We start from the raw sequence: 25,191 nt of genomic DNA, 5'->3' as shown, positions 1-25,191 counted from the left end.
AAATATTTAATATCTTATAATATATATAATATTATATAATATTTAATAACTTGTTTCAATGAATAATAATACATTGACAGTTTGGTTCATAAATTGAAATTCTGACTTGACTACTGTCATCAATTATTATTATTATCTGTATCTGTGTACTCATCATTTAGACAATTGACAAAATTTAGGTTACGTACTGTAAATTGTAGCAGTGGTGTATTTCGCGTGTATAATAAATTATGTTAATTTGCAGCCTAAATATTTTTATTCGTATTAAAATTACATCTAGGGATATTATTCAAACTTAGCACTGGCAATATAATTGTATTAATATTGGTATGGTTAAATATGTTGGTTTTGCATGTGTATGATTAAAAATTTGTCTGAATATATGATGTCTAATTAATTCCTGCACAAAGACTATGAGCAAATAATTTTTTGATCTTATCTTGTACCCATGTACCAGGCTTCTGCATATTTTCCATCACTTTTTTACTTCTTTTCCCAGACTAAATTTATAAGTATCATGACGTGTATCACTTTCCAGTTTCCTTGTTTTTTTAACATGTCTTGTGGCAAGAGCGTCTATAAGGTAATTTTCAGGGGGGGGGGGGGTAGAGTACAACAAAATTAAACTAGATTCCAAAATCTTTTTATAGCAAATATATACTAGTTTGACATTTTTTGAAAGATAAATATTATGCTACTCCACACTATCAAATTTGGAATTAACGGTGTATAAATTCAAAGCATATTATAATGTATAATTTTTTTTGCATAATTTATTATTTACCGTTCCTCCACAAAAAAAAGGGCTACGTTGTCCTGATGAATTTGCGTACGTTTCAATAACACCCAGGCCGCAATTTACGAAGTTATATTTATCATTTCATAAGCTGTTTGCCTGTTTGGGGATTGACCAATTATTATTATAAAATGGTCAATGTGTATGTGTTTAAGTATCTTTTTCGTGGAATAGGGATCTAAATTGTTAAGATCTCAGCACTATATAGTTGTAGGCTTGTAGCATAGAGTATAGAGTATAGACTACACAACTGAAAAAAATTGTTTTTTTTTATATTTTTATGAAATATAACTAAATAATAAAAGACTATAGGCACCACTAAAAATTGTTAGCGTCCAATATTTAGCCAGTTACGGGTATTTGAAAAATACGCGTGACGTCATAATTTCGCCGCCGCCGTTTACTCTGTACACGGTTTTAAGGGAATATTACAAGTCTCGCTGTTTAAACGCATATAACTCGGCTAATAATAAATTTATTGATTTAGACCCTTATAATAATTTGAAGCTTTAGAACTAAATTTTTAATTTAATATTATTTTCTTGTAAAATTATTAAACGGTTTATTTATAAACGAATGATAAACTTTCTTAGCAATATTTTTGTATTATTAGATTTATTCATTTCTTTACTTACGTACGCCGTTCGTATTCAATATATGAATAATATTATTGTGGTGGTTTATTAGTGTGTATATATGTACAATAAAATATGTTTGAAAATTATTTTTAGACGAATGATTAGTTAATAACATTACTTTATGTGTATTGTATTTACATCAGTAGGTATTATTATTATTAGCTATCAGTAGGACAAGCAGTCGCCAGTCGTCACAAGCACAAGCACAGTACACGCATACAACCTGTATATTTTTTTACTCTAGGTAATATTAAAGTTTTTTTAGTGCTATCAAACTAATTTGTGACATGGCATTACAACCATATAGTTTTGAGCCAACAATCAACGATATTGACAGTAATTTCAATCCGATGCATTTTGCTAACGAAATTTTAAATACAAATTTGTGTATCGAAAACAGATCTATTAAACCAGTGAACGAATGGTGTTTATGTGAGAAGTGTTTAAATTTAAGTACTGATCGCGAGTGCGTTTGTTGTATTGAATTTGAAAATTTACAAAAACTTTATCTAGATAAAAAATGCATTACATTAAATAAATCATTTTCTAAAATTATATTGGATGAAGAAATTTTAAATATTACACGGCAGCAAATGATCGTTAAGACTAAAAATCGAAAGAAACGTAACAACTTATATTGTTATTTATATTACGATAAACATAACATTATACTAAGTTAAACAATACTGTAAATATTATCTACAAACATGTATAAATAATAAATATAGTTACATTTACACAAGAATAATACGGCGCACAACAGTCCTAAAATAGTCTACAGTCGTATAAATAAATGTTTGTTTAGTTTTTAATTGAATCATATGATGAACTTATTATTGTAAAAAACATGCAATAAAAGAAAAATTTGTGAACTTTAAATTATTATAAAGGTCTACATCAATAAATTGAGTATTAGTCGACTTATAAGATATTAAACAGCGAAAGTTGTATTACTCCCGTAAAATCGTATACATAGTAATCGGCGGCGGCGAAATTATGACGTCACACGTATTTTTCAAATGACTGCCGCAGGCTAAATAATAGTTGTAAATATATTTTAATGATATCTCTGTTTTTATTTCCCTTAATACTATATTTTAAAATAGACTTATTTTTTTGAGTGTTATGGTCCTAAAACGTGAAGGGTGAAGTGAAAAATTGTTATCACCAAATCTTATCAGTATCACAGAATGTTCAATAACAATAATATTCACCTATTCTGTGGACACCATGTTCAATGGTATTATGTAAACATTGTAAAGCGATATCACGGAATAATATTACAAAATTGAAAATACAAATTGCAATCAATTTTTAAAATATTTGAATATAATATTATGTCTTATTGTGTTGCAAAATTAATTAAAATTATTAAGAATATTGTGTTATTAGAAAAAAATATTTGATTTACCAATTATTATACTAAAGGCTTTAATAGATTTTTGATATTTTTAATCATTGGGATGAGAGCAGAATTTGTTCATTGAATCTGTCAGTCGGCAGTTATTTTTAAATTGAAAATGTAAATGTTTACATAAATTAGATTTGTTGGAGCTGTTTTATGTAATAATTTAAACAATATTTTATACTTAATTCTTATAAATAATTTCAAATTTGTTTGTTTTTGTTCCTTTCAGTTTGTTAAATATTTAATACCAATACTTACCCCACGATCATGAATATCAGCAATCGCATTGTAGTTACCCCGTTGGGAGCTGGTCAGGATGTTGGACGTAGCTGCATCATAATAACAATTGGTAATCGAAATATTATGCTTGATTGTGGAATGCATATGGGCTATCAAGATGAACGGAAATTTCCTGATTTTTCATATATTACATCTGACGGTAATATTACAGACATAATTGACTGTGTAATAATTTCACATTTTCATTTGGATCATTGTGGTGCATTGTCCTATTTAACCGAACACCTTGGTTATCATGGTCCTATATATATGACACATCCAACAAAAGCAATTGCTCCAATTCTATTAGAAGATATGCGTAAACATTTAGTTGAATATGAAGAAGAAGCGAAATATTTTACATCAAGTGCAATTAGAGATTGTATGAAGAAAGTAACTGCAGTGAATCTACATGAAGTTGTGACTGTTAAAGATGACATAGAACTAAAAGCATATTATGCAGGCCATGTATTGGGAGCTGCCATGTTTTACATTAAAGTTGGAAATGACTCTGTGGTATACACTGGAGACTTTTCCATGACCCCTGACCGCCATTTGGGAGCTGCTTGGATTGACAAATGTCGACCAACATTACTTATAACAGAATCAACATATGCCACAACAATTAGGGATTCAAAGCGATGTAGGGAGCGAGACTTTTTGAAAAATGTGCATGAATGTATAGATCGTGGTGGCAAAGTGTTGATACCAATTTTTGCATTGGGAAGAGCTCAAGAGTTGTGTATTCTTATTGACACTTACTGGGATCGTATGGGTCTTAAAGTTCCCGTTTATTTTGCAGCCGGTTTAACTGAGAAAGCTAATAGTTATTACAAGATGTTTATAACTTGGACAAATCAAAAAGTCAGGCAAACATTTGTTCAACGGAACATGTTTGATTTTAAACACATTAAACCATTTGATAAAACATATATGCATAATCCCGGTCCTATGGTGGTGTTTGCCACGCCTGGTATGTTACATGCTGGCTTATCGTTGAATATATTTAAAAAGTGGGCTCCAGATGAGAAAAACATGTTGATTGTACCAGGTTACTGTGTATCTGGAACTGTTGGAAATAAAGTCTTGAGTGGTTCTAAAAAAATTGAAGCTGAACCAAACAAATTCATTGACGTTAAAATGTCTGTAGAATATTTATCATTTTCAGCTCATGCTGATGGTAAGGGTATCATACAATTAATAAAAAATTGTGAGCCTCAAAATGTGTTATTGGTTCACGGCGAAGAAGAAAAAATGAAATTTCTCAGAGCTAAAATAATGCAAGAATTTAACATCAATTGTTATATGCCTGCTAATGGAGAAACTGTTGAAATTGAAACAGCAAACATACATACATTCAATATGAGTACAAAACTAGTTAAAGAAATATTAGATGATCAGTCAAACAATTTGGGAAATGGGAAGCGCTTGGTCCACGGAGCATTCCTTTTAAAAAATGGTTCCGCTAATTTAAATGCCATGAGTGTGAAAGATACTTTCAAAGAATTGGATATTCAACGACACACCTTAAGGTTTGTGTTCATAAATAATAATTTAATGTTGGGATACTTTTCGGTTATAGTGACTACCAACCAATAGAATACATTAAATTAAGATTATGGGTTGATTTATTTTGAAAAAAAATGTAAAATTAAAATTGGAAACTTTTGGTTTACTCAAACTATTTTGTTATTATAATTAATAAAAATAAACTGAATAATCTCTAAAATTTATAAAGTTTAAATAATAACTAGTTCGTTATCTAAAACAAATCTTTTTTGTTAAACTATTGCTGATTAAATGGTTTTTTTTTTCAGATTTACTTGTACGGTGGAAATTAAAGAATCTTCTACGATCCAAAAAACTAAAACTAAATTATATGATATGCTAGAAAATAATTTACCAATTTTTAAAAACAAACTTACCATGTCCGATGGATCAATATCTTTAGCATCAATTTTAGTGACTGTAGAAGATGGTATGGATAGTAATAAAAAGAAAATTGTAATTTCATGGGCTAATGAAGATGAGCCACTGGGTAATCATGTGCTTGAAATGTTACAAAATATGAGCAAGTCTGATTAATATAAATGTTTGTATTTCTTTTTGAATATCACAATTCAAATAAAGATGATTGAAAATAATTTGTAAATATGTATTTTATTTTTGATGATTTTATTAACACAAAATTAAAAAATAAATAAATAATAGGCACCTAATAATGTTTTATAGTATTCTATGTTCCATTTATCACAGTAAAATAGTTTCTTATATTTAATTATGAGTTTTTAATGTTTCTATAGAAGTTTATAGAAAATCTATTCTAAAAATCTTCCTTACTAACAATGTTAATATCTTCATGTAATATCTCATTCTCTTTAAATATGTCTGTAATATTATGTTCCATCATTTTATCTATTATTGGTGGAATTCTTTGTTCAATTTTTTCTTGCACATCAACTTTATCTAAAAAGTCTTGGATTCTTTTTTTAATAGGGAGTTCCATTGCATCTACTATTTTATTCCTTAAGATATTTGGAAAAATATTGACAAGTGCTTCTGCTAAATAATCAAGTGTACCGGCTCCATCCATACGCAATTGAATATTTCCCACTGATAAACCAAATTCATTTAGAAATGGTGCTAATCTAGTGTCCATTGGCTGAGTTACATTGGCCTCAAGCTGTATATAATCAATTGAAAAACTTAAAACACCTGTGGTTTTTAGTACTCCTGCTGCTCCAATTTTCCACTGACAATGACCTTTAAGTTCCTGAGTTCCTATGTGTATAACTGATATAATTGTTTGATTCTGTATACTTATGTGAATATCTCCTAATCTATATATACTCGATAGGCCCGATATCCATATTTCGTTGACATCCAAACTAAATATATTAAAATTTACTGCGTTTATCATGTCATCCACACGCCATGGATCAAATCCCATTGATTTTATTTGTTGGCGACTCTCAGCTATCAGCAAATCAACAGGTGGTATTGTGTTTGGAAAACGTTTAAAGTGTTTCATTTTTTGATCAAGTTCTTCTTTTATCATTATGTTAATCAGTTTCATAATGATGGGCTTAATAGTTTGAACAACAAAATGTGTAAAACTATTAACAAAACTATCATAAAAAGGTATATTTAATTTATCTGTATCCATATGTAAATTATCATAGTTCATGTTCATATTCAAATTATTAGTTTCCAGATGTCCTGATTCACTTACTTGTAAACTCAAGTGACCATCAATATGTAGTTGTATGAGAGTTACGTTGTAATATCCATCATACATTTTCCAATAAGAATAATTACCTACTACCACTAATGTATCAATTGATATTCCAAATTCTAACTATAAAATAATGTATAATTTAAAAGAATTAGATAACCAAATTCATATAATTTAGTTAATTTATAATTGTACAAACCTGTAAATCAACCAAATTTACATATAATTTTTTAAGTCTGAATTTTGAATGACCTCTCATTGTTGAATTGTGCATACTCCACAAAGGGGTTTCATTATCAGGTATAGGTTCAGGGTCTGAGTATGGTGGTACTATAGCTTCCGGTAATCCTATGGGATCTGGGTTTTGGTAATGTTCTAGAACATTTTTTGTCAACAATGTCAAATTTATTATTCGTTCATCAGCTTCTGTCAGTGAGGGTACATCATCATCAAATGCATAAACTTAAAAAATGAAACAATTAGACATTTTCAACAATGCAGAAAAATTAATGTAAGTTTTATAATAATAATTAGAGAATGGATATTATTGTTCACAATTATCTGAATCAAAAAACAAACTTTTCCAGAATGTATACCAACTTGATTTTTAAATCTACAATTTGGATCATTGTATTTGGCATTTGAATTTTTTAATAGCTATGGCAAGTTTAGTATTAACATTTGTTTTACAACTTTTTTGTTTGTAAAAATTATTTTAATAATATTTGAATGATTTCTTGCCATGTACCCCATAGTGTATAGTGTACATAAGTTTCAGGGGATAAATTAAAATCAGAATATATTTCCTTAAATTTTGAAACATAACTTGATCCTGAATGGATCGAGTATCATCTTATTATTTCTGAAACATGATAAGAACTTATGGTACGTGGTAAATGTAGTAATTTAGGAAAAGTTTTAGTTGCCATTTAGGCAACGTATATGCAAGCCTATTTGGGTTACATTTCTACCAGACATCAGCTTAACAAATGAGGCAGCATTGGTCAAAAATAAAAATGCAATTTTATATTTTACACCTTTTAGCCATAATAAGTTCATAACTTTGTTAAATAACTTAGCAATAGTTTTATGTTATACCACTATTTCTAAAGCAATTTCCATTAGCTGCCATTAATATATGAAATGGCATAAAAATGTAATTAACTTATACCAAATATATAAAATAAAATTGGTCTCACTTCAATTTTAATAATCTAAATTGCACACATTTTTATCAGATTAAAAATATAATCTCATTATAATATGTTCCATTCCCTATATAATTATAATTAATAATGTTTTACTTACATTGACATAGGCATTTGGTATTTAGCATGAAAATAACTGCTAAAATAATATTTGTTTTCATTTTTATGACTGATGTATTATAATTTTTAATTTTACATATTTTATTAATTGTATATAAAAAATAATGTTTCTAGGTTAATAAATTGTTTTACATTAAATTATTATTTTCATAATGTACATTCACCTTTGACCTGAAGCTAACGTATATTTATCATTTCAACCAACTATTTGATAAACATGTGAATAATAATCATCTAAATATTTAATTGTATTGGTTGTATACAATTTAAGCACTCCTTAAATTCCTTGCAAGATCATTTTATTAGGAAATATTAGTAAATAACTGTATTGATTTATATATTATATGTTTAAAGAACCTAGACATTGGAATAAAACAATTTATATTACATAATTTTAGATCTTGAGCTTAATATTATATGTTTTAGGCACAATATTGTTATTAAACATTTTACTATTGACCTATTCAAAATATTACAAATCAGAAGTAACAGATTGATTAATATGTAAACAATAAGTCTTTGGCCTTTGAACTATGATGCATTTATTTATAATTTATAATGTTTAAAGCCATTTACTTTGCCATTAGCTAGATATATCTTAAAAACATTTATTTGTTTTATCAATACTTTGTATAAGTTCAAAGTTGTATAGTGTAATAATACATTTGGTATGAAACCTGAACATTATGTAAATATAACTTTTGAGGTAAGTATGTTTTTATTAAGATTAAAAATGACTTTTATTGATAACCTGTCTCTTGTAAACAATTTTAAATTATCTACATTAGTAACTGTTGTCTGTTAGAAGGTTGAGTTATCATGAATAACAATTCACAACCGAACTCCCACACTGCAGTTAAGATTTCTATGGTGATTATTTTCTTAATAAATGTTACTGGAGGACTGTTGTTTTTAGAGAGTAAGGCGAAGGGTGATGTCTGATCATTAGTTTTTATACCCCAAGGGGCAAGGGTAGATAGACATTTAAAAAACATGTAAAAACCTGCATATAATAAAATATATTTGAAGTATGAGATTACAAACTATTATAAGATTATATTTTAACCACTTTTAAGTCTTAATTGTCAATGAAACAATTTTTTTTTACTAGCTTAATCACCAATCAAAACTTAATAAAATGAATACAGAAAATTATATAAAGATATTTATTTTCCAATAATTGTTAAATAATCAGAAAATAAAAATAGTATTTAATTTTAATAGAAAAACATAATGTGTAAACAATTATTTAGATGTAATACAGAGTATGATCACTGATCAGTGAGTACAGTTAAAAATTATTTATAAAATATACAATTATTATAAAAGTAAAAAATTTAAATTTTTTATAAGATATTCTAATGTTATTAATACATGCTAATTATAATTTTCAAAATTATATATATTTATCAATAGATTTTAATGTTTACAGTAAAATTTTTTATTTAATAAAAACAATAATAAATTAACGTTGACTTTGGCTGTACCAAAAATATCCATTATTGTTGCTCCTTCAAATTGACGTTTTAACAAATCCTTCAATAAATAAAATATATTAATAATTAATAAAGGATTTTAAAACATTAAAATAAATATTATTATAGAAGGGTTTGGGACTTCTTTCATGTTTTTTTTTAAATTATTATAATATTAAATGATTATTGTTTAAATTAATAAATGTCCGAGTTAGGGTAGGTTCAGCAACTATTAATTCCTAAATTGACAATTATTATTCATTTTTAAATTATTTTTGAGGTTTTAACAATTTTATATGCATGTTTTGATAATTTTAATTGCATATTTTAAGGATTTTAGTGCAGTAAGTCCCAAACCCCAATTATGGTTAAAGGACTATTCAATAATGGTCTTGAACTATAACATTAATACAATTTTATTATATGCCATATTACGAGTTATTTACCTGTATATCTATATTGATAGTTTCCATTTCTACTCCCATAAATTTTCCTTTGACTAAAAACACACCATGCATGTCAGTTGGGGAAATTTCAAATTGAGCATTTTTAAACTGCCCATCGGGAAGTCCTTCTACTTCGATTAGTACTCCTTTTTCTCGTAATTTTGCTGCTGTATACCGAATACTTTTCTTAGATTTCAACTGTGTACCTCTATTAGATGATTTTTTTTGTTTTCTGAAGATATAATTTTTAAATTTAATAGCTCAATCTAATTAAATGTAATAAAAATAAAAATATTATTCTTACTTTTGGCCGGTGTTATGTTTATCTAAGCAAGTTTGTATGTACTGTTCATATGATTTTATTTTTTCAACTAAATATTTAATTTTTTCATTTAATCTCTGTTTGGTAGACTTAAACATTTGCAATTCCTGAAATTCAATGTTTAAAATGTATTTATTCCTAGTGGAAACGAACATATTATGTATTTCATACAAACCTTAATTTGGATTTGACGATATTTATTTCGATTACAAATATCTTTAGCCACTGATGTAATTATACCTTGGTATCCATCATCTTTTGACACAATACCTTCCTCTTCTAAGACTTTCAAATGTTTTCTTAATTTTGCTTTAATTTCTTTTAATGTTCCCCTATTCATATTGCAAGGGTCACAGTTAAAAGTTATGATACCTATCTACAATTGTATTCTTATATGTAGAGCAAAAATAGCGGATGCAGTGAAGAAAAGTAAGGCGAAACTTGAGAGATCAGGAAAAAGTACGAACTTAACATTAAAGATAAAAAAGAGAAATATCTGAATTACCAACAGATAATTACGGAATAGAAGAGGTTTAAGAATTAGATTTAAATAATATATTTGACAAAATAAATACAAAATTGTCAGTGTCCCATAGATGCTTATTCATCCTATCCTAGTACACTTTTTCAAATCTAAATTATTATCAAAAGAACAATTGTATACTACCTATGTGATGTTAATTCTCATATATGTACGTGCCACATAGGGTACTACGAAAGGTGATAAAGGAAGTCTTAGGAAAATCAAGGATTCAATGACTCGTATATAATAAAGTAGAACAGAAGTGGTAAATAACATTGAATTCCAAGTTAAATGTATGGCAAGCGAATGGTGGCCTTTACAATTATGGATGGAGAGATGAACATGAGATGGAAAATGTCAAGAAGCAAATACTACTAACACAGACTAGCAAAGGAATATTGGACCATAGCTTATGACAGAAAAATAAGAACTCTTGTTTTTGGCAGTTAAGAAACTAAATGACTTTTAAAGCTAAAATAAAAAAATATAAATTTTTAAATTAGAAATTTAAGTCCAAGAGGCCCGAGATTAAGTCTTCCAAATAAAAAAAAACGTTAAAATTACTATTTCAAAAATGTGCTTGCTCATTTGATTTTAATCAAGTTTTCAAAAAATTCCACTTACTCTTCAAAATCTGCAGTCTTTCCAGAAGCTCTTATTTTGTTTTCTCTGTCAGCAAATCGACTTTCTTCATCTAATGTTGAATCGATTCTTAAAGCTCCGGGTAATGTATGTCCACTTAAATATGGAAGCACTCTTATCAATAACTCCTTCGTCCTAAAATTAAAGATGAAAATGAATTTGCACCCTTCAAAAAGTATGTACACCTTAAAGTACACATACTTGATGAATAATTTAGTCACAGAAGCTGTTTTTGTGTTAGGTTCAAATTTATCAGATAATGTTAGACAAACATGAACTGTAGCAATTCGTCTTTGAACAATAACATCATCGTCATCAGCTACAAATAAATAAGTTACAATGAAGCACAAAATCAAAAAAAAAGTTGTTATAATCTTTACTAACATCCATAAAGTTGTGAAATTGTTGGTGCAGAAGGTCCCAATTCATCAAGCAATTGATGAATTGGATCATTAGGATCAGGTGCTACTTGATCAATATTATCTAGCAATAAAGAATGGGTTTCTTGGATTTCCTAAACAAATAATGAAGTTTATTAATTGATTTTTCTTAAGATGAATATAATTCAATGTACCTGTAATGTTATGTTTATTGATGGTTTAGTAAGAAGTGTTACGTCTGTAAATTCATTTATGTTATAATACACTTCAGGATCATCTACATTAGTACAATTGTTGAAGAACAGTTTTAATTTTGTGTAACAGTCAAGTATAAATGGATTCATACATTTTAAATGGATTTCATCTTTGTACTAAAAATTAAATTAAATGTAAATATTTTAATAAAAAAATCGTAGATATATTAATTTACTCCTTTTTTATTTGATGCATATTGCAAGATTTTCGCTACACTAGCTAAATTATGACGTTGGCGATAACTTATTCCATCTTCAATTTTAGTTTCAAATATATCATAAATTTCAGGTGTTATGATAACCGGATTCATGTATAAATTATAGACAAAGTAGCCAATTATCTAAAAAAAAGAAATATTATATGAATTTACTTTTAATTTATTATCTTACTTAAAGTTAATAACATCATATTATGCCACATACTTTATAAACCTCACTTTCACGAGTATCGGGAAATAATTCATGTATGGTTTCACATAATACTCGAGCTGTGTATAATATGGCATAAGGTATTAAAGGTTTGGAATCCAGAATTTTATTTAAAAATTCTTCAGTTATATTTTGTAGCTGTTCCAAATTATGAGTTAACCTTTTTTGAACTTCTTCATATTTTAATGCAGTGTGTTGATCTACAGAACTAGGTAGATCTCTATTAAAAAATATATTAATATCAAATTATCAATCAATTAATATCTTTATTTTATAATGAAATAGGTAAATAAATAAGTAAGAATAGTATGAAATGGTATGAGTAATTCTTACGATATCTCTCCAGTGTTGGTCTCTATTTCATTACGCCAAGCCCTATAAATTGTAACTGGATTTGTGTCGATAAATAGATTATTTCTATGATGTATTAGCTGAATAATAACAAAGATGTGTTACTATACTTATTAATACTATAAGTAATTATTATTACTACACAATTGGTTATAAGATTTGAAAGTTACATTAAAAAGAAAAATAAGCCGATTATTAATTTAATTCAAGATTATAAAAAAGCTTAGCAAGTTACATACAGCACTTTAATTGTTTAACAATTGTACTTTTGAGATGATTTATTTAATTAATATATTGTTTTTTAAGTTAAGTATAAACATTTTTTAAATTTACAGTTATTAATCAGAGTAAATTAAAAACATACCTTTTCAACCACCGTTCTAAAGATTGTATTCAAACGTTTTTGATTATCAAAACATCTTGCCTGGTCGACAATTGCTTTTAATATGTACAGATTTGAAGTTTTAATTTCTGCTGCTTTGGTACAATTAATTTTGATTTCTTCTTTTAAAGCTAATGTTAATAGCTTTAACATAAAATAAGCATCTCGACTATTACTTCCAGCATTAAAAACTGACATAAGAATTTGTTCTAAAAATCTGAAATAAATGTATTAAATATTAGTATACATAGAAAATTTAGGGGTTAAAAATCATAAGACTCAGGGTGAAATTTTAAAGAGATTGAAAGAAGAAACCCTATCAGGTGTACAACCAAAACGGTAAAAAACCTAATAGAATTGGTCTGGAAAGAAGAAAGGATTCCGGAGAATTGCTTTGGTATGCCCGTTACACAAAAAGGATGATTCACTAGAGTGCAACAATTATAGATTCATTGCTTTACTCAACAGGATATACAATACTATTTTGGGGCTGGAACCCTGCTAAAATTTAGATCAATACCAGTGAATCGAAAAATTAAAATGTATATGACATTAATAATACACCCCATTATCCTATTTGGCTCAGGAACAGATTAGGAAGTAAGATAAACACATTTGAAAGAAAAGTTCAAAAACAAATCTATGGCCCATATCTGGACTCATGAACCAGAGAATGAAAAATACGAACCAATGAAGACCTTCAAAATATGTTCCAAAAAGGTTAATGTGAGCAGGAGAAAAAAAGACAATAATAAAAGTAGAATAGAAAAAAGACCGCTAGGCAAACCATGCCTTAAATAGGAAGATTGTGGGAGTAGGTCCAAGAACACATTGAAGGAAGGGAAGAAGCAGAAAGCAGAGAGGGAGATGGAGGAATATTTGTTTTCCGAGAGTCCCCAACCCCCCAAAAAAATTATAAAATAAAATACAGATGTATATAATATTCTAAACAAAAATTTCAATTTAATGTAATTAATACTTACTTAGAAATGTGACGAACTGAATATGGTAAACAGAATATTAGTTTAGTCAAATAATATGGTTTTGTTTGAAGCATATAAAACAAATGCTGATAACATTCCAAGAGATGTTTACTATTTTTATTTAAAGACATTAAACTAATAGAATTTTGCATATTATTTGGTTGTATTTTATTACTGTCTTCATTAGTTTTCATTTTATGATTAATGACATCCTAGACAGCAAAAAAATGTAAAAAACATTTAATTTAACAATTACTATTATTTCATATTAATATTGCTCATTATATTTCAACAATAAACATAATTATTTGTTGCTACCATATATTACCTGTAATGATATTCTATTTTGAATAAGTAAACCTATTTTTGTATCCAATTCATCAGCTTCAAGAGACATTTTGTTACTCTGACGTATAAGTTGAGTAATTTGCCCGCGGAGATTCTATACAATTAATAAAAGTAAATCAAATTATACGATTGATAATTTGATATTAAAAATATGCAATTTAAGACCTACTTGTAATTCTAATTCCCGATGATAATCTTCCAAATTAAAATTAAGTAAACGAGCAAAATGCTTAACAATTTTATATGGCGGATTTGCTGTATGAAATAAATGATAAAAATGTTTACGGACCATTTTACCTCTCCAAGCTGCTTGTAATTTTATTATATATTTTACCTAGAACACATACAAATATTTATTTTTAAATATATCATACATTTCAGTAAAAAAATATTGGTTTTACTAACATCATTTTTAGTATAAACCCGTTGAGAAGGTTTCAATTGCTTCCTAACTTTTTTTAACAAAGCTGTCCATTGTCTTCGGAATAAAATACATCGCCACCATTTCTAAAACAAATAATTGATTTAATTGTAAAAACATGTTAATAGATTTTAAAAAAAGTTATAGCAACTTACTTGTATTTTTATAGCGTATAATTCGTGTCTATAACACAACTTATTCTTGTTTTTTATTTCTCGTCTAACTAGGTATCCACGAATATTAGCTTGAAGTTGAATAATCATTTTATTTATTTCTTCAGACTCTTTTCGATGCTGATAACTTTTTTTCATATTCATTATTGTAGTCTATAGATGTAAATTCAAATAAAACTATAATCATGAGCATATTAGATCTATTTGGATTTTAACTTACTTGTATTTCTTCCATATTTATATACTTCGGGGTAGGGAAAAAAGTTGGTTTCTCCCATGAGTAATCCAAAGTTTCTAGATTTAAATAAATACATCGACCATACGGTGTTTGGTGTGTGACCCAAGGACCTCGGTATTTTGCCTGAAATATTATATTAAAACATTTGATAATCAGTGAAGTAAATATTAACCTTACATAATAACTTAATTTAATTTCTCCATGAAATAGACTTTTTGAAACTCATAATATCAATCATCTATGGAATAGTATTTTCTTTACACATTCAAAGTTATAAATTTTAAATTTAAAACAGGTCCTACCTTTGACTCGAGCAAATGTAATAATGAAACACATATTTCTTGTTGTTCGATTTCATTCATTGGAACCAGTTTAAGAAATTCTTGAGCTAATTTAGTTTTTTCATTCTTAACCAAAGATAAATTTACAGATAAAAGCCATTCAGCACCTAAATTAAAATGTATGTATTTAGCAGAGATTGATAAAATTAAATCTTAAAACTCACTTCTATGGATACTTTCAACTTCATCACACACTCTTTTTAAGACATCTTCTACATCATCTTTCCATACTTCAACTTCGTCCTCAGAATCATTTCGACGATTCTAAATAATAAAAATACGTACAGTTATTGTTGGTATCAATGGTGGAACCATGGCTTTTTTTAGAAAGGGGCCCTTTTCCTAGGTAGAAAGCTAGTCATTTATTTTATAGGTATCCACTATATATAGCTCTATTTGCAAAGATGATGTCTCAAATAAAATAGCACAAATATATATTGGTCATCATAACATAAAAAAACTTTTAGTGTTTACTGTTTATTAAATCAAATTTTGCATTTTTGTCTAAAACAATAACGATTGTAGAAAAGCAAGGACTATCACTTTCTTTCTGTTTAACCGACACTAGAGGAAGCTCTGTTTGAACAATACTATTCCTCTGTTGCCTTGTTTATTGATGCCTACAATTTAAGGTCTATCACTTGCCAAATTTATTTCATTATTGGAAGACACAAGGTTAAGACTAACCCAAATATATAGAAAACCCAGAAAGTCAATAATAACAAAAATAGAAACAGTGTTGGAAAACAAGGTATCAAATGTTGATAAAAATGTCCAAAATTGTATCAGGAGACAAAGAAAGTTTTGACAGATTCCCTGAAAATATGAACATCAACGATTTAATATATTTTAAGTATGCACTGATCACTTTCGTGGATATCAAACATTCTTTCACTACGTTGACTGTAATCTCAGTTCATTCAAATTTGAAAACATATAAAAATGTCTTACCATACAATGCAAAAATGTTGACAGTAAAATTATAATAAAAAAAATTAAAAATTAAATATATTTTTCCTATGTTACATATGGACATGATGACAATAGAGATGAGTAACCCGTGTATTTATTAATTATTTTTATTATACACCTATTTATTTTATATATTCATATTTCTATAATATTATGTTTCTTTCAAAAAATAAAACAAAAAAATAGCTGCACATTTTAAAGTATATTCCAGTTATTTTTAGTGCAACAAGTCTCAAACCTAACTTATGAGTTTGTTATGTTGATGATGTGGGTATACAATTCTTTAAAATGTTGAAGCAACTATTATATAAATTAAAATTTTAATAAAAAGTACATCTTCCCTAATATTCTGTTCACATAAAACTGAATGTATTTTCAAATGTAAAGGGAGGCACCTACAAAGTAACATTACTTTGTGGTATAATTCATTTAGTAAGAATATTGAATGTGTATAGTATTATGTATTAACACAATAAACTAAAATATTTATTTATACCAGTAATAATTCATATGCATACTGCATGTCTTTAGCTTTAACTGGATATTCTTCTAATTGCAATACTGGATTTGCAATGCATTGCTTTACTGTGTTAAAATCTTTCCATTTTAGGGCGCTGTTAAGCTGTTGCAGAACATTAATAACTGTAGACCATAAAACATTTAAATAGATTAGACAATTATATTTTTTTTATGATTAAAGGTATGATACCTTCTTTGTTTTGTTCTAGTTGATTATGAACAATATTCACACAATCTTTGATATTCATAAATGATAATATTCCGAAGCATCCTTTATTTATAATTTTAAATCGTCTACATGCATCAAAGGCACTCCAGTATTGTAATTTTAATCCTGCATCAAGTTCTTGATCCTACAAAATTAACAAACTCATTTAAATTGATATTTAGATTTATTTTATCAAATTTTACTGGAAAAAATTTCTTTAATTTTGCAAGTCGATCCCATGTTAAATCAATATTTTCCGATAGAACAGCTTTTGTTACATCAGCTATCAGATTTAAAACCTGCAAACTCTGTACAATATCATTGTAACTAAGGTTTTGCTGTAAAAAATTAAAATGGTAAAAATTATTCTTATTTTTAAATTAATTTCAATGATGCCATCAATATTCTAAAAAATGCATTATATAATTTAAAATATCAAATTTCTTATTCTACAATATATGTAATTTTACAAGAAAAGATATATTAATATTATCCAAATCAGAATAAAAATAAAATAGTATTAGAATCATTATCTTACATCTATATCACATCGATCAATCTTCAGTTCTTCAAAATACAAAGGTATAGCAAATTCATTAATAAGATGATTTAAGTTTAATATAGGATCTTTGAGAACACGTGTAAAACCATCCATATCATCAATTATTAATGTGTCATTTAATTTTTTTATAGAAGTTTCCTCTGAAAATATTATTTTTGGATAATTTTATAAATTTTTTTTTTGTAAAAATTTCTTACGTTTGTTATAGTTGTGCGCCAATTGATTTCCCATGTTAACAACACGTTGAAGAAAACATTTTTTATCAATTGCATTAAAAGTTGTATGATTAGCAGTTTTTAATAGATTATGAAATTCTGATTTATAATATTTACCATTTTGCTTTTGCACATCCTAAAATAAAATAATATTTAATATGCCAACAAATACATACTAAATAATATATAAATTACTATTAAAGGCAGGTATTTTGATTTTAATATATCGACAACTTCATCTTCACAACTTGCTTTACTCATTTCATTCCACTTTTGGTCAACTGCAATAAATTAAAAATGTATTATCTACATACAATAAATTGAAAGTTCCTTACTATTTGTGGATGAAATATATCCCTGTATTTCATTTTGAGTTAAAATATTATCATACGTGTCTGGTTCAAAACTTTCACTCAGGGACTAAAAAAGATTAAGATGTATAAATTAATTTTTTGTCTTTCAAAAACTGGAAACTTTTTATTAATATTATAATTATCTGCTTTCCATACAAGTATTAATAAAATAATGTTCAGAAATTTAAATATCTTACTTTATTCAAAGTAGATTCTTCTTTTGAATATTTAACATTACGTAATACGGCTAAATATTTATCTATATAATCCAAATTAATAAAATGTAATTTTGCTGCTCTGTTACATAGACATTTTGTGAAATAATTCATATCCTAAAATATTAAAATACAATATATAATTACAAGATAAAAATGAAAAGATAATAGAAATTTGCTACCTTAGATAAAATGGAATTATTTATTTCGATAATAGCTTCTTGCAATGTTAATGTGTCTCCCTTTGTATCTTCTGATAAAAGTCCTGCAATTTTTTGGAACTTAGGAAGTTCTATACCATTTTCTGCCAATTCTTTTCTTGTGGCAGTTATTGTTTCAGCTTGAATATAAAAACAAAAAAATAGAATTTAATTTGTTAATTTAAAATTCCTTTTTTTTCTTCATTTTTTATCACCTGAAAAATCAACTTTTCCATATAAATCTTGAATTAATGGTGCTTGACCTCGTTTGAATAAATGGGTACTTAGAGCATGAAGACAATAAATAACTTTTGGCATATTTTTCTTATCATAAACATCAGTGGTCTCCGGATGGAATATCTATAAATAAAAATTGAACTTGTCAATACATTTCTTTTATCAATATCTTAAGTTTACCTTTGGCAGATTAACAACATTTAAAGATTTTAACCAATAATTGATGTTATCTGTATGACGATATTGAAGACCTGCTGTCTTGTAACGTCTTTCATCACGGTCATAAATGCAAGATAATGGTACAGTTGAAGGAGCAATGAAATTTCCTAGTTTTGCTAGCAAAACACCATTTCGTAAATTATCTTCCAGTTCCATTACAGGTGGTAAAGTGGTTTTTAAACACGACTCTAGCCATCTAGAATTATTTATAAATATATTTGTATTATTTAACATTAGAAAAAGCTTAAGTACTCAAATAAGAACATACACTTTTGTTTCTTCTAAATGACATAGGTATTCATAAGCCAAATTATCTTGTCTTATTATATCTACTTCAATAAGACTTGGATTTAAAATTTCCTGCGGTTTGTTACTGCAAAATAAAACCATGCATGTGAATAATAAAAAAATACAAGACTTAAGACTAAATTAATTTAAATCGAAAAATTTACCTTGGAAGAATTACTGACATTTTTGAGTTGATTTGCAAAAAACTGATATCTAATTATAATTTAAAGATAATTAAAAAATATGTTATACTAAGTGCCAACTATTAATTAAATAGACGTTGTGTAATAAGCTTAAAAATTATAATTGATAACGTAATACTGAACACCAACTATATTAACAAAAGAAGGTAAAAATTTAAAAAAAAATCAATGTCAAATGTACAAAAAATAATCAACAAGCGCTTAGCCGAAAGTCGTCAATACATCCATTCATAGACAAGAATACATCCATTATCTCGTTTTTCTATGAAGAGTGAAGATGTCAACGTAATGTCAACCGTCAATTGTCAAATTTACTCAACTACTCAAATGTTAAATTTTTAACGGTTATCGAAAATTGAATTATTAAACATTCTTATTTCTTATCAAGAAAATATTATATTATCATTTCCGTTGTGAACCGTTTAGGAAACGGTCTTCTAACCTTACCTAACCACGGTTACGGACAAAAATGAAAAATCCATTTTATAAATTGTTTTTTTTTTAATTCCCACACAATACTAAAAAACGTTTTAATATTAAAATCTGGTATTTAAGAAATGTAAGAAATGTAATATCATGTGAGTTTTAATTAAAAAATTACCTATCTATTTATGTTTCAAAAAACATTCGGTGAAACCACCTGCTCATGAATCAAATTGAATACCAGTATTATTTCAATGTTATGTTGGTCACATCTTTGTAGGACGGTTCGCTTACAGACGTTAAAATGTCAAGTAACTTAGGGCCGTAGTGGGGAGAAAATCCGTTAAATAATTTAAGTTTCACGTCTTGTTCATTTTGGTGTCTCACTGGATTATTGGATTATTTCAACTTCATTTTTTGTAATTATTTTTTTCCGTAATAACGACAATATTGTCGTCTAATTTATTTCTGTTCTATTTCCGTAGACGTTGTTATTCGGTTTTCCAAGACTATTTTTGTTAAACTGTATACAATATTACGGTATACGTATATACATTGTTGATTTTTGTTCTCGAGATCTTGTTTCGTTTAGACTGCTAAGTACTTTTTATTGTTAAATATTACTCTGGAGAAACGGACAACGGCCTTACACTCTTTTTCTCGTTTGTTCAACATCGTTATTATCTATTGAAAATGGCGACTGGCATCAGACGTGACTTGCACTTGGTAAGATTTTTTCCGTAAGCTCCAAAAACCATGTCATGGCCCGGGGTATAGTCAACGCACCCGAATGTTGGTTTTTATTATAGTAAACCGTAAAGGCCCTCGACAATGGTTTTTTAGGACTTTACGGCTGAATGTTATTAAAATTGAAATATGTTATATTATTTATGTATTGAAAATAATAAATAACCATTGAATTCTTACACGTTATATACACTACGAAAATAATATGTTTTTTTGAAAATTACTGTGTTTGATTATTGATGATTTTTGTTTGATATCCTGCGAATAATGAATAAGACAATACTTACCCAATATCTCATTTTCAGTGTTGTACTAAAATTCTATACTCGGACGAGATTTAGAAATTATTATTTTGCTAAAATATTATCATCTTTTTAAAACCGTATCTGGTTTCATTTTGTATGTGCATACAATTTTTACTAATCATGCCTAATGTTGAAACATTTTATATTTTCATATAAGGTTCCATATACGTTTTGCATACATTTATAGGTAATTAAAATAAAGTTGGTGGTAATTTCACAAAATATTTTTTATGAGCATCTGAATATATTTTACAAAATAAAATATTCATGTGAAAAATTACAATTTTTGTTTCTTGTTGTAATTAAAATAATTGTAATGATATACCTTGTGTCCCTATTTGTATGCATCCTTAAATTCAAATTAACTTGATTTGTAATGTATCAATTCAAATTAGAATACAAGTATACATGCAAGTCTTAAACCGTATTATTGTAATACACTTCCACCAAACCAGTGTATGTTGCAATGTTTACATGCAGAGTTTAAAAGTTAAACCTATTTACCCTAATTTGAATTGATAATCTCATTTGGTGTTAGTGCATGCATATTGTACCCCCGTAGGTATTTCAAATTTGAATTAACTAAACCGTTTTAAGTAAATTGAATGAACTGCTTTTTACATGCATTTAAGTTCAGGAGTTAACTAATTCAAATTGGATTAAAAAATCGGTATTAGTTATGCATGTAACCACAGTATTAGACACCTAAAATATTCCTGCTGTTTAAATTATAATTTAAAAAATGTTTTTTTATTAGAGTTATCTATTCATAAGCATTAGAAATTTTTTAATTAAATTTTTTTCTGTTAAAATTGTTAAGGCTCTGTTAATTACTGTACAATAGTAGTTACAAGAAAAAAAAAAAAATCGTTATCATTTAAACGGCAATGCGTGTTCATATTATTGGTTAAAAATAATATATACTTTTATAATTCTTTCAGAGACAAGACAAAGTTTATAATGAAAATAATATTCCTAAAGGAGTTAAAGATTCTAAAAGCAGTGGTTTAATAGCTCCAAGAAGAGCTGTATTAAATGACTTAAGCAGTAATTTGCAGAATAATCAGAATGTTAATCAAAAAGGAAAGATTACAATAACAAAACCTACTATCCAAATAACAAAGCCTACTACAAGACTTGCTTCTAAGTATGTGTTTTACAGTGTAATTACCATTTTCTAAATATAAATGATGAAACATTATGTTTTGTTCAGTTTAAATCGTACTACAACTTCCGTTGCTGCAAAAGTGAAACCTTCATTAAATACATCTAAGACTGTTCTTAAAGTTAATTCTGGTTTGAATGAAAATGTATCCAACATTCCAAAAGCTATCATCAGACCTAAGACAGTTGGATTGATCAAGACTTATAGAGGAACTTTGACCAGGAGTTCGTCACTTAAAAACAAATCAGTAAGTGAAATACTCAAATACAACTATACGTTTAATATATTTCCTTTGTTAAATTATCACATTTAAAAATGTATTTAGGCTGTATTGACAGAATCTCAAAAGAAGGAACAAGAATGGATTACTGCTTGTAAAGTAGATGCTGTTGACAAAAATGATGAATTCGATCCTTTTCTCGTTGGGGCATACTCCAAACCTATTTTTGCTTATATGATGGTCTTGGAGGTATTTGTTACAATGTACTATCTAGTGAAATGTCTATGTATGAGTATTAATTTATTGTTTCTGTTATAAATTAAGAATCAACATTCCATAAAACAAGATTATTTAGCCAACCACAAATATATCACATCATCTAACCGTAGTGTTGTTGTTGACTGGCTTGTGGAAGTACAACAAGAATTTCAAATTATGCAAGAATCTCTTTATACAGCTGTTGGAATTCTTGACAGATATTTACAAGTAATTATAAATATTTAGCTACTTGAACCTGTCCCAATCATCAACTATTTTATAATTATTTTGGAGACCCCACATCCATTTGCCATCGTATAAATAGATAACATAGCAAGTTTGAATTATTCTAACGTTTAATTTTTAAGCAAATTATATATATATATTTAAATGTTATTAAATTACATACTTATCATTATGTCTATAGTTTAAATAAGTCTTAAAAAAAACTAACTTAAACTTTGTTTTTCAGGAAAACCAAAATGTTGCTCGAAATAAACTTCAATTAATTGGAGCTACAAGTCTACTGCTTGGCTGCAAGTATGAAGAAATATACGTACCTGAGATAACTGACTTTGTCTATTTATCAGACAATGCTTTCACGAAGGATGAAGTAAAATCAAGTTTAGTGGATGTCTTCAGAACTATTAATTTTTCACTTTCTAGACCTTTCTCCTTAACCTTTTTGCGAAGGTTTAGCAAAGTGTCAGGTGTAAGTGATACATAGTGTTTTCTTGTATTATAAATTATAAATACATTATTTTTGTTTAGGCACGATCATCCCAACATTCTTTGGCTAAATACTTTTTGGAATTGGCATTAATTGACTATAATTTAGCACATATTAAGCCATCTGAAATAGCTGCATCTGGCTTGTTGTTAGCAGTCGTCATAACTAATGATCCTGAATTAGATGATAACCCTGAAGATGTCAAATCATTATTATCTTTATATTGGACAGATGTAATGCAAAAACACTCTACATATGAAATGGATGAATTAATATCTACCGTTCAATCGCTTGCACATCTAGCTCTTAATGCCCCTGAATGGAAATACAAGGTAAAACACTTTTTTACTTCATATAAAATTTAACATTCAATCTTCTATAAAATGATAGGTATTTAAAAATAGAAATGTTATTAGATGAAACTCTATGAAAGAGGTTTTTGGGATTTATCTATATATATCTTCACTTAGATGTATCATTAAGTTACATCTTTTTATGTTGTATTCATAATTTGATAAATAAAAATAATAAACCTTACTATTTAAATAACTTATCAGTATTGTTTATTTTACACTCAGGCTGTTTACAAAAAATACCAGAGTGCTAAGATGGGAAGAATCACAACAAGTTCCTTACTGAGTTCACCAGCTATGAGGTTTATTGCACGCAAATGTTAATTAAGTATCTCCAGACCTAACTATTTTTAACTTTTTAAAATATATTTTGTTTTTATCTTGAGTGGTTATGCCGCCGTTTTTACATTAGATTTTTTCTTATAATTATTACACTAACATTATTTTTTTTTTAAGTGAAAAATGTGCGCATTAACAATGTTAGTACAAATTAATGTCTTTTTTTTATTGAACAAAACAAATATACCTATAAATTATATAACTTAAGAAAAGTATGTTTAGCTTGTTATGTTTTTAAGTGTATTTTGATATATAACCATTGTATACAGTAACAATTATTAAATCACACTTAAATTTTAATTTTACAAAATTGAACAAAAGTAATTTTGCTTTGAAGCGATGATATAACATACTTGTGTTGATATGTTCCAATTTTATAAATTTTTTTTATTTCTGTGGGCGTTAATGAATTATTCTTAAATTTAAGATTTATTAAATTATTTACACAGACAATAGACTGAAATATTTTTGTTTTTAACACAGTTAAATTTATAAGAAATAAAAATAATGTTAATTCAATTTATACCGTTCTCAGTATGAAAATGCGCCTTACAATTATTGTCTCCTTTTGAATTTATCATCAACGTGTGTTCTCTGCCATTGCACATCATCATTTATTTATTAATATATATTTTTCTTATGTTTTCTAAAAGTAATTGTATTGTGTAAGTTAGTTTTAATTTTTTTTTGTTTAATAAATAGTCTGTAAAACCAAACTTCAGAGTTGCAAGTTGATTACATTATTTAGTATTTTAAAATTAGAACCTGTATCAAGTTTGCATTGGGAATTAACTTTGGGATAACCATTGTAAAAAAAAAAGACATTTCTGTCTAATCAATGTTGTAGTATCATTACTATTTAGTAATGTTTCCTCATACCTAATAGAATAATTTCTATATTGTGGAATGGAGATCGCTAAATTTTTTCTATAGTTTTCATAAATATATTTTATGTGCATAACATTAATTAATTGCAATACTATTATAGTGTTACATATAAATACTATAAACTGCTCACTATTAATTTGTTAAATGTTAAGTGATTGTCCGTGCAACCTGGCATGTATG

The 25,191-nt window shown here is 27.1% G+C and overlaps 4 protein-coding genes across 6 annotated transcripts; 2 read left to right on the top strand and 2 right to left on the bottom strand.

Moving 5' to 3' along the window:
• Positions 1 to 1,966: 1,966 nt before the first annotated feature.
• Positions 1,967 to 5,273, top strand: LOC111040938 (integrator complex subunit 11). 3 transcript variants are annotated; one of them, XM_022325035.1, is made up of 3 exons: positions 1,967 to 2,058; positions 3,072 to 4,653; positions 4,939 to 5,273. In XM_022325035.1, the coding sequence occupies exons 2-3, from the start codon at positions 3,110 to 3,112 to the stop codon at positions 5,204 to 5,206; spliced, it is 1,812 nt and encodes a 603-aa protein (XP_022180727.1). In that variant the 5' UTR covers positions 1,967 to 2,058; positions 3,072 to 3,109; the 3' UTR covers positions 5,207 to 5,273. The 3 variants fall into 3 exon arrangements, with proteins under 3 accessions (XP_022180727.1, XP_022180726.1, XP_022180725.1); XM_022325034.1 differs by lacking the exon at positions 1,967 to 2,058 and adding an exon at positions 2,804 to 2,956; XM_022325033.1 differs by lacking the exon at positions 1,967 to 2,058 and adding an exon at positions 2,804 to 2,997.
• On the bottom strand, positions 5,263 to 7,812 carry LOC111040939. The gene is made up of 3 exons (XM_022325036.1): positions 7,665 to 7,812; positions 6,556 to 6,818; positions 5,263 to 6,479 (listed from the first exon to the last, which is right to left on the bottom strand). The coding sequence occupies exons 1-3, from the start codon at positions 7,723 to 7,725 to the stop codon at positions 5,445 to 5,447; spliced, it is 1,359 nt and encodes a 452-aa protein (XP_022180728.1). The 5' UTR covers positions 7,726 to 7,812; the 3' UTR covers positions 5,263 to 5,444.
• A 1,107-nt stretch (positions 7,813 to 8,919) lies between these two features.
• Positions 8,920 to 19,950, bottom strand: LOC111040940 (ras GTPase-activating-like protein IQGAP1). Its single transcript, XM_022325037.1, has 33 exons — positions 19,545 to 19,950; positions 19,361 to 19,465; positions 19,054 to 19,288; positions 18,852 to 18,996; positions 18,619 to 18,776; positions 18,419 to 18,553; positions 18,204 to 18,288; positions 18,064 to 18,149; positions 17,851 to 18,004; positions 17,630 to 17,793; positions 17,295 to 17,429; positions 17,074 to 17,236; positions 16,861 to 17,006; positions 15,557 to 15,656; positions 15,354 to 15,499; positions 15,034 to 15,174; positions 14,796 to 14,966; positions 14,625 to 14,726; positions 14,389 to 14,553; positions 14,200 to 14,313; positions 13,872 to 14,083; positions 12,871 to 13,105; positions 12,489 to 12,586; positions 12,150 to 12,375; positions 11,903 to 12,067; positions 11,667 to 11,843; positions 11,477 to 11,606; positions 11,294 to 11,411; positions 11,075 to 11,227; positions 10,103 to 10,259; positions 9,910 to 10,034; positions 9,606 to 9,837; positions 8,920 to 9,220 (listed from the first exon to the last, which is right to left on the bottom strand). The coding sequence occupies exons 1-33, from the start codon at positions 19,562 to 19,564 to the stop codon at positions 9,104 to 9,106; spliced, it is 4,815 nt and encodes a 1,604-aa protein (XP_022180729.1). The 5' UTR covers positions 19,565 to 19,950; the 3' UTR covers positions 8,920 to 9,103.
• A 403-nt stretch (positions 19,951 to 20,353) lies between these two features.
• LOC111040948 (G2/mitotic-specific cyclin-B) lies at positions 20,354 to 24,839 on the top strand. Its single transcript, XM_022325044.1, has 8 exons — positions 20,354 to 20,732; positions 22,000 to 22,205; positions 22,272 to 22,470; positions 22,549 to 22,692; positions 22,768 to 22,929; positions 23,174 to 23,413; positions 23,473 to 23,763; positions 24,010 to 24,839. Exons 1-8 carry the CDS (start codon positions 20,700 to 20,702, stop codon positions 24,106 to 24,108), a joined length of 1,374 nt encoding a protein of 457 aa, XP_022180736.1. The 5' UTR covers positions 20,354 to 20,699; the 3' UTR covers positions 24,109 to 24,839.
• The last annotated feature ends 352 nt before the right edge of the window (positions 24,840 to 25,191 follow it).

The sequence above is a fragment of the Myzus persicae genome, unplaced genomic scaffold, assembly GCF_001856785.1.
Source record: "Myzus persicae strain clone G006 unplaced genomic scaffold, MPER_G0061.0, whole genome shotgun sequence".
In the NCBI taxonomy this organism is placed as follows: Eukaryota; Metazoa; Arthropoda; class Insecta; order Hemiptera; family Aphididae; genus Myzus; species Myzus persicae.
This window is presented reverse-complemented; position numbering and strand designations above follow the sequence as displayed.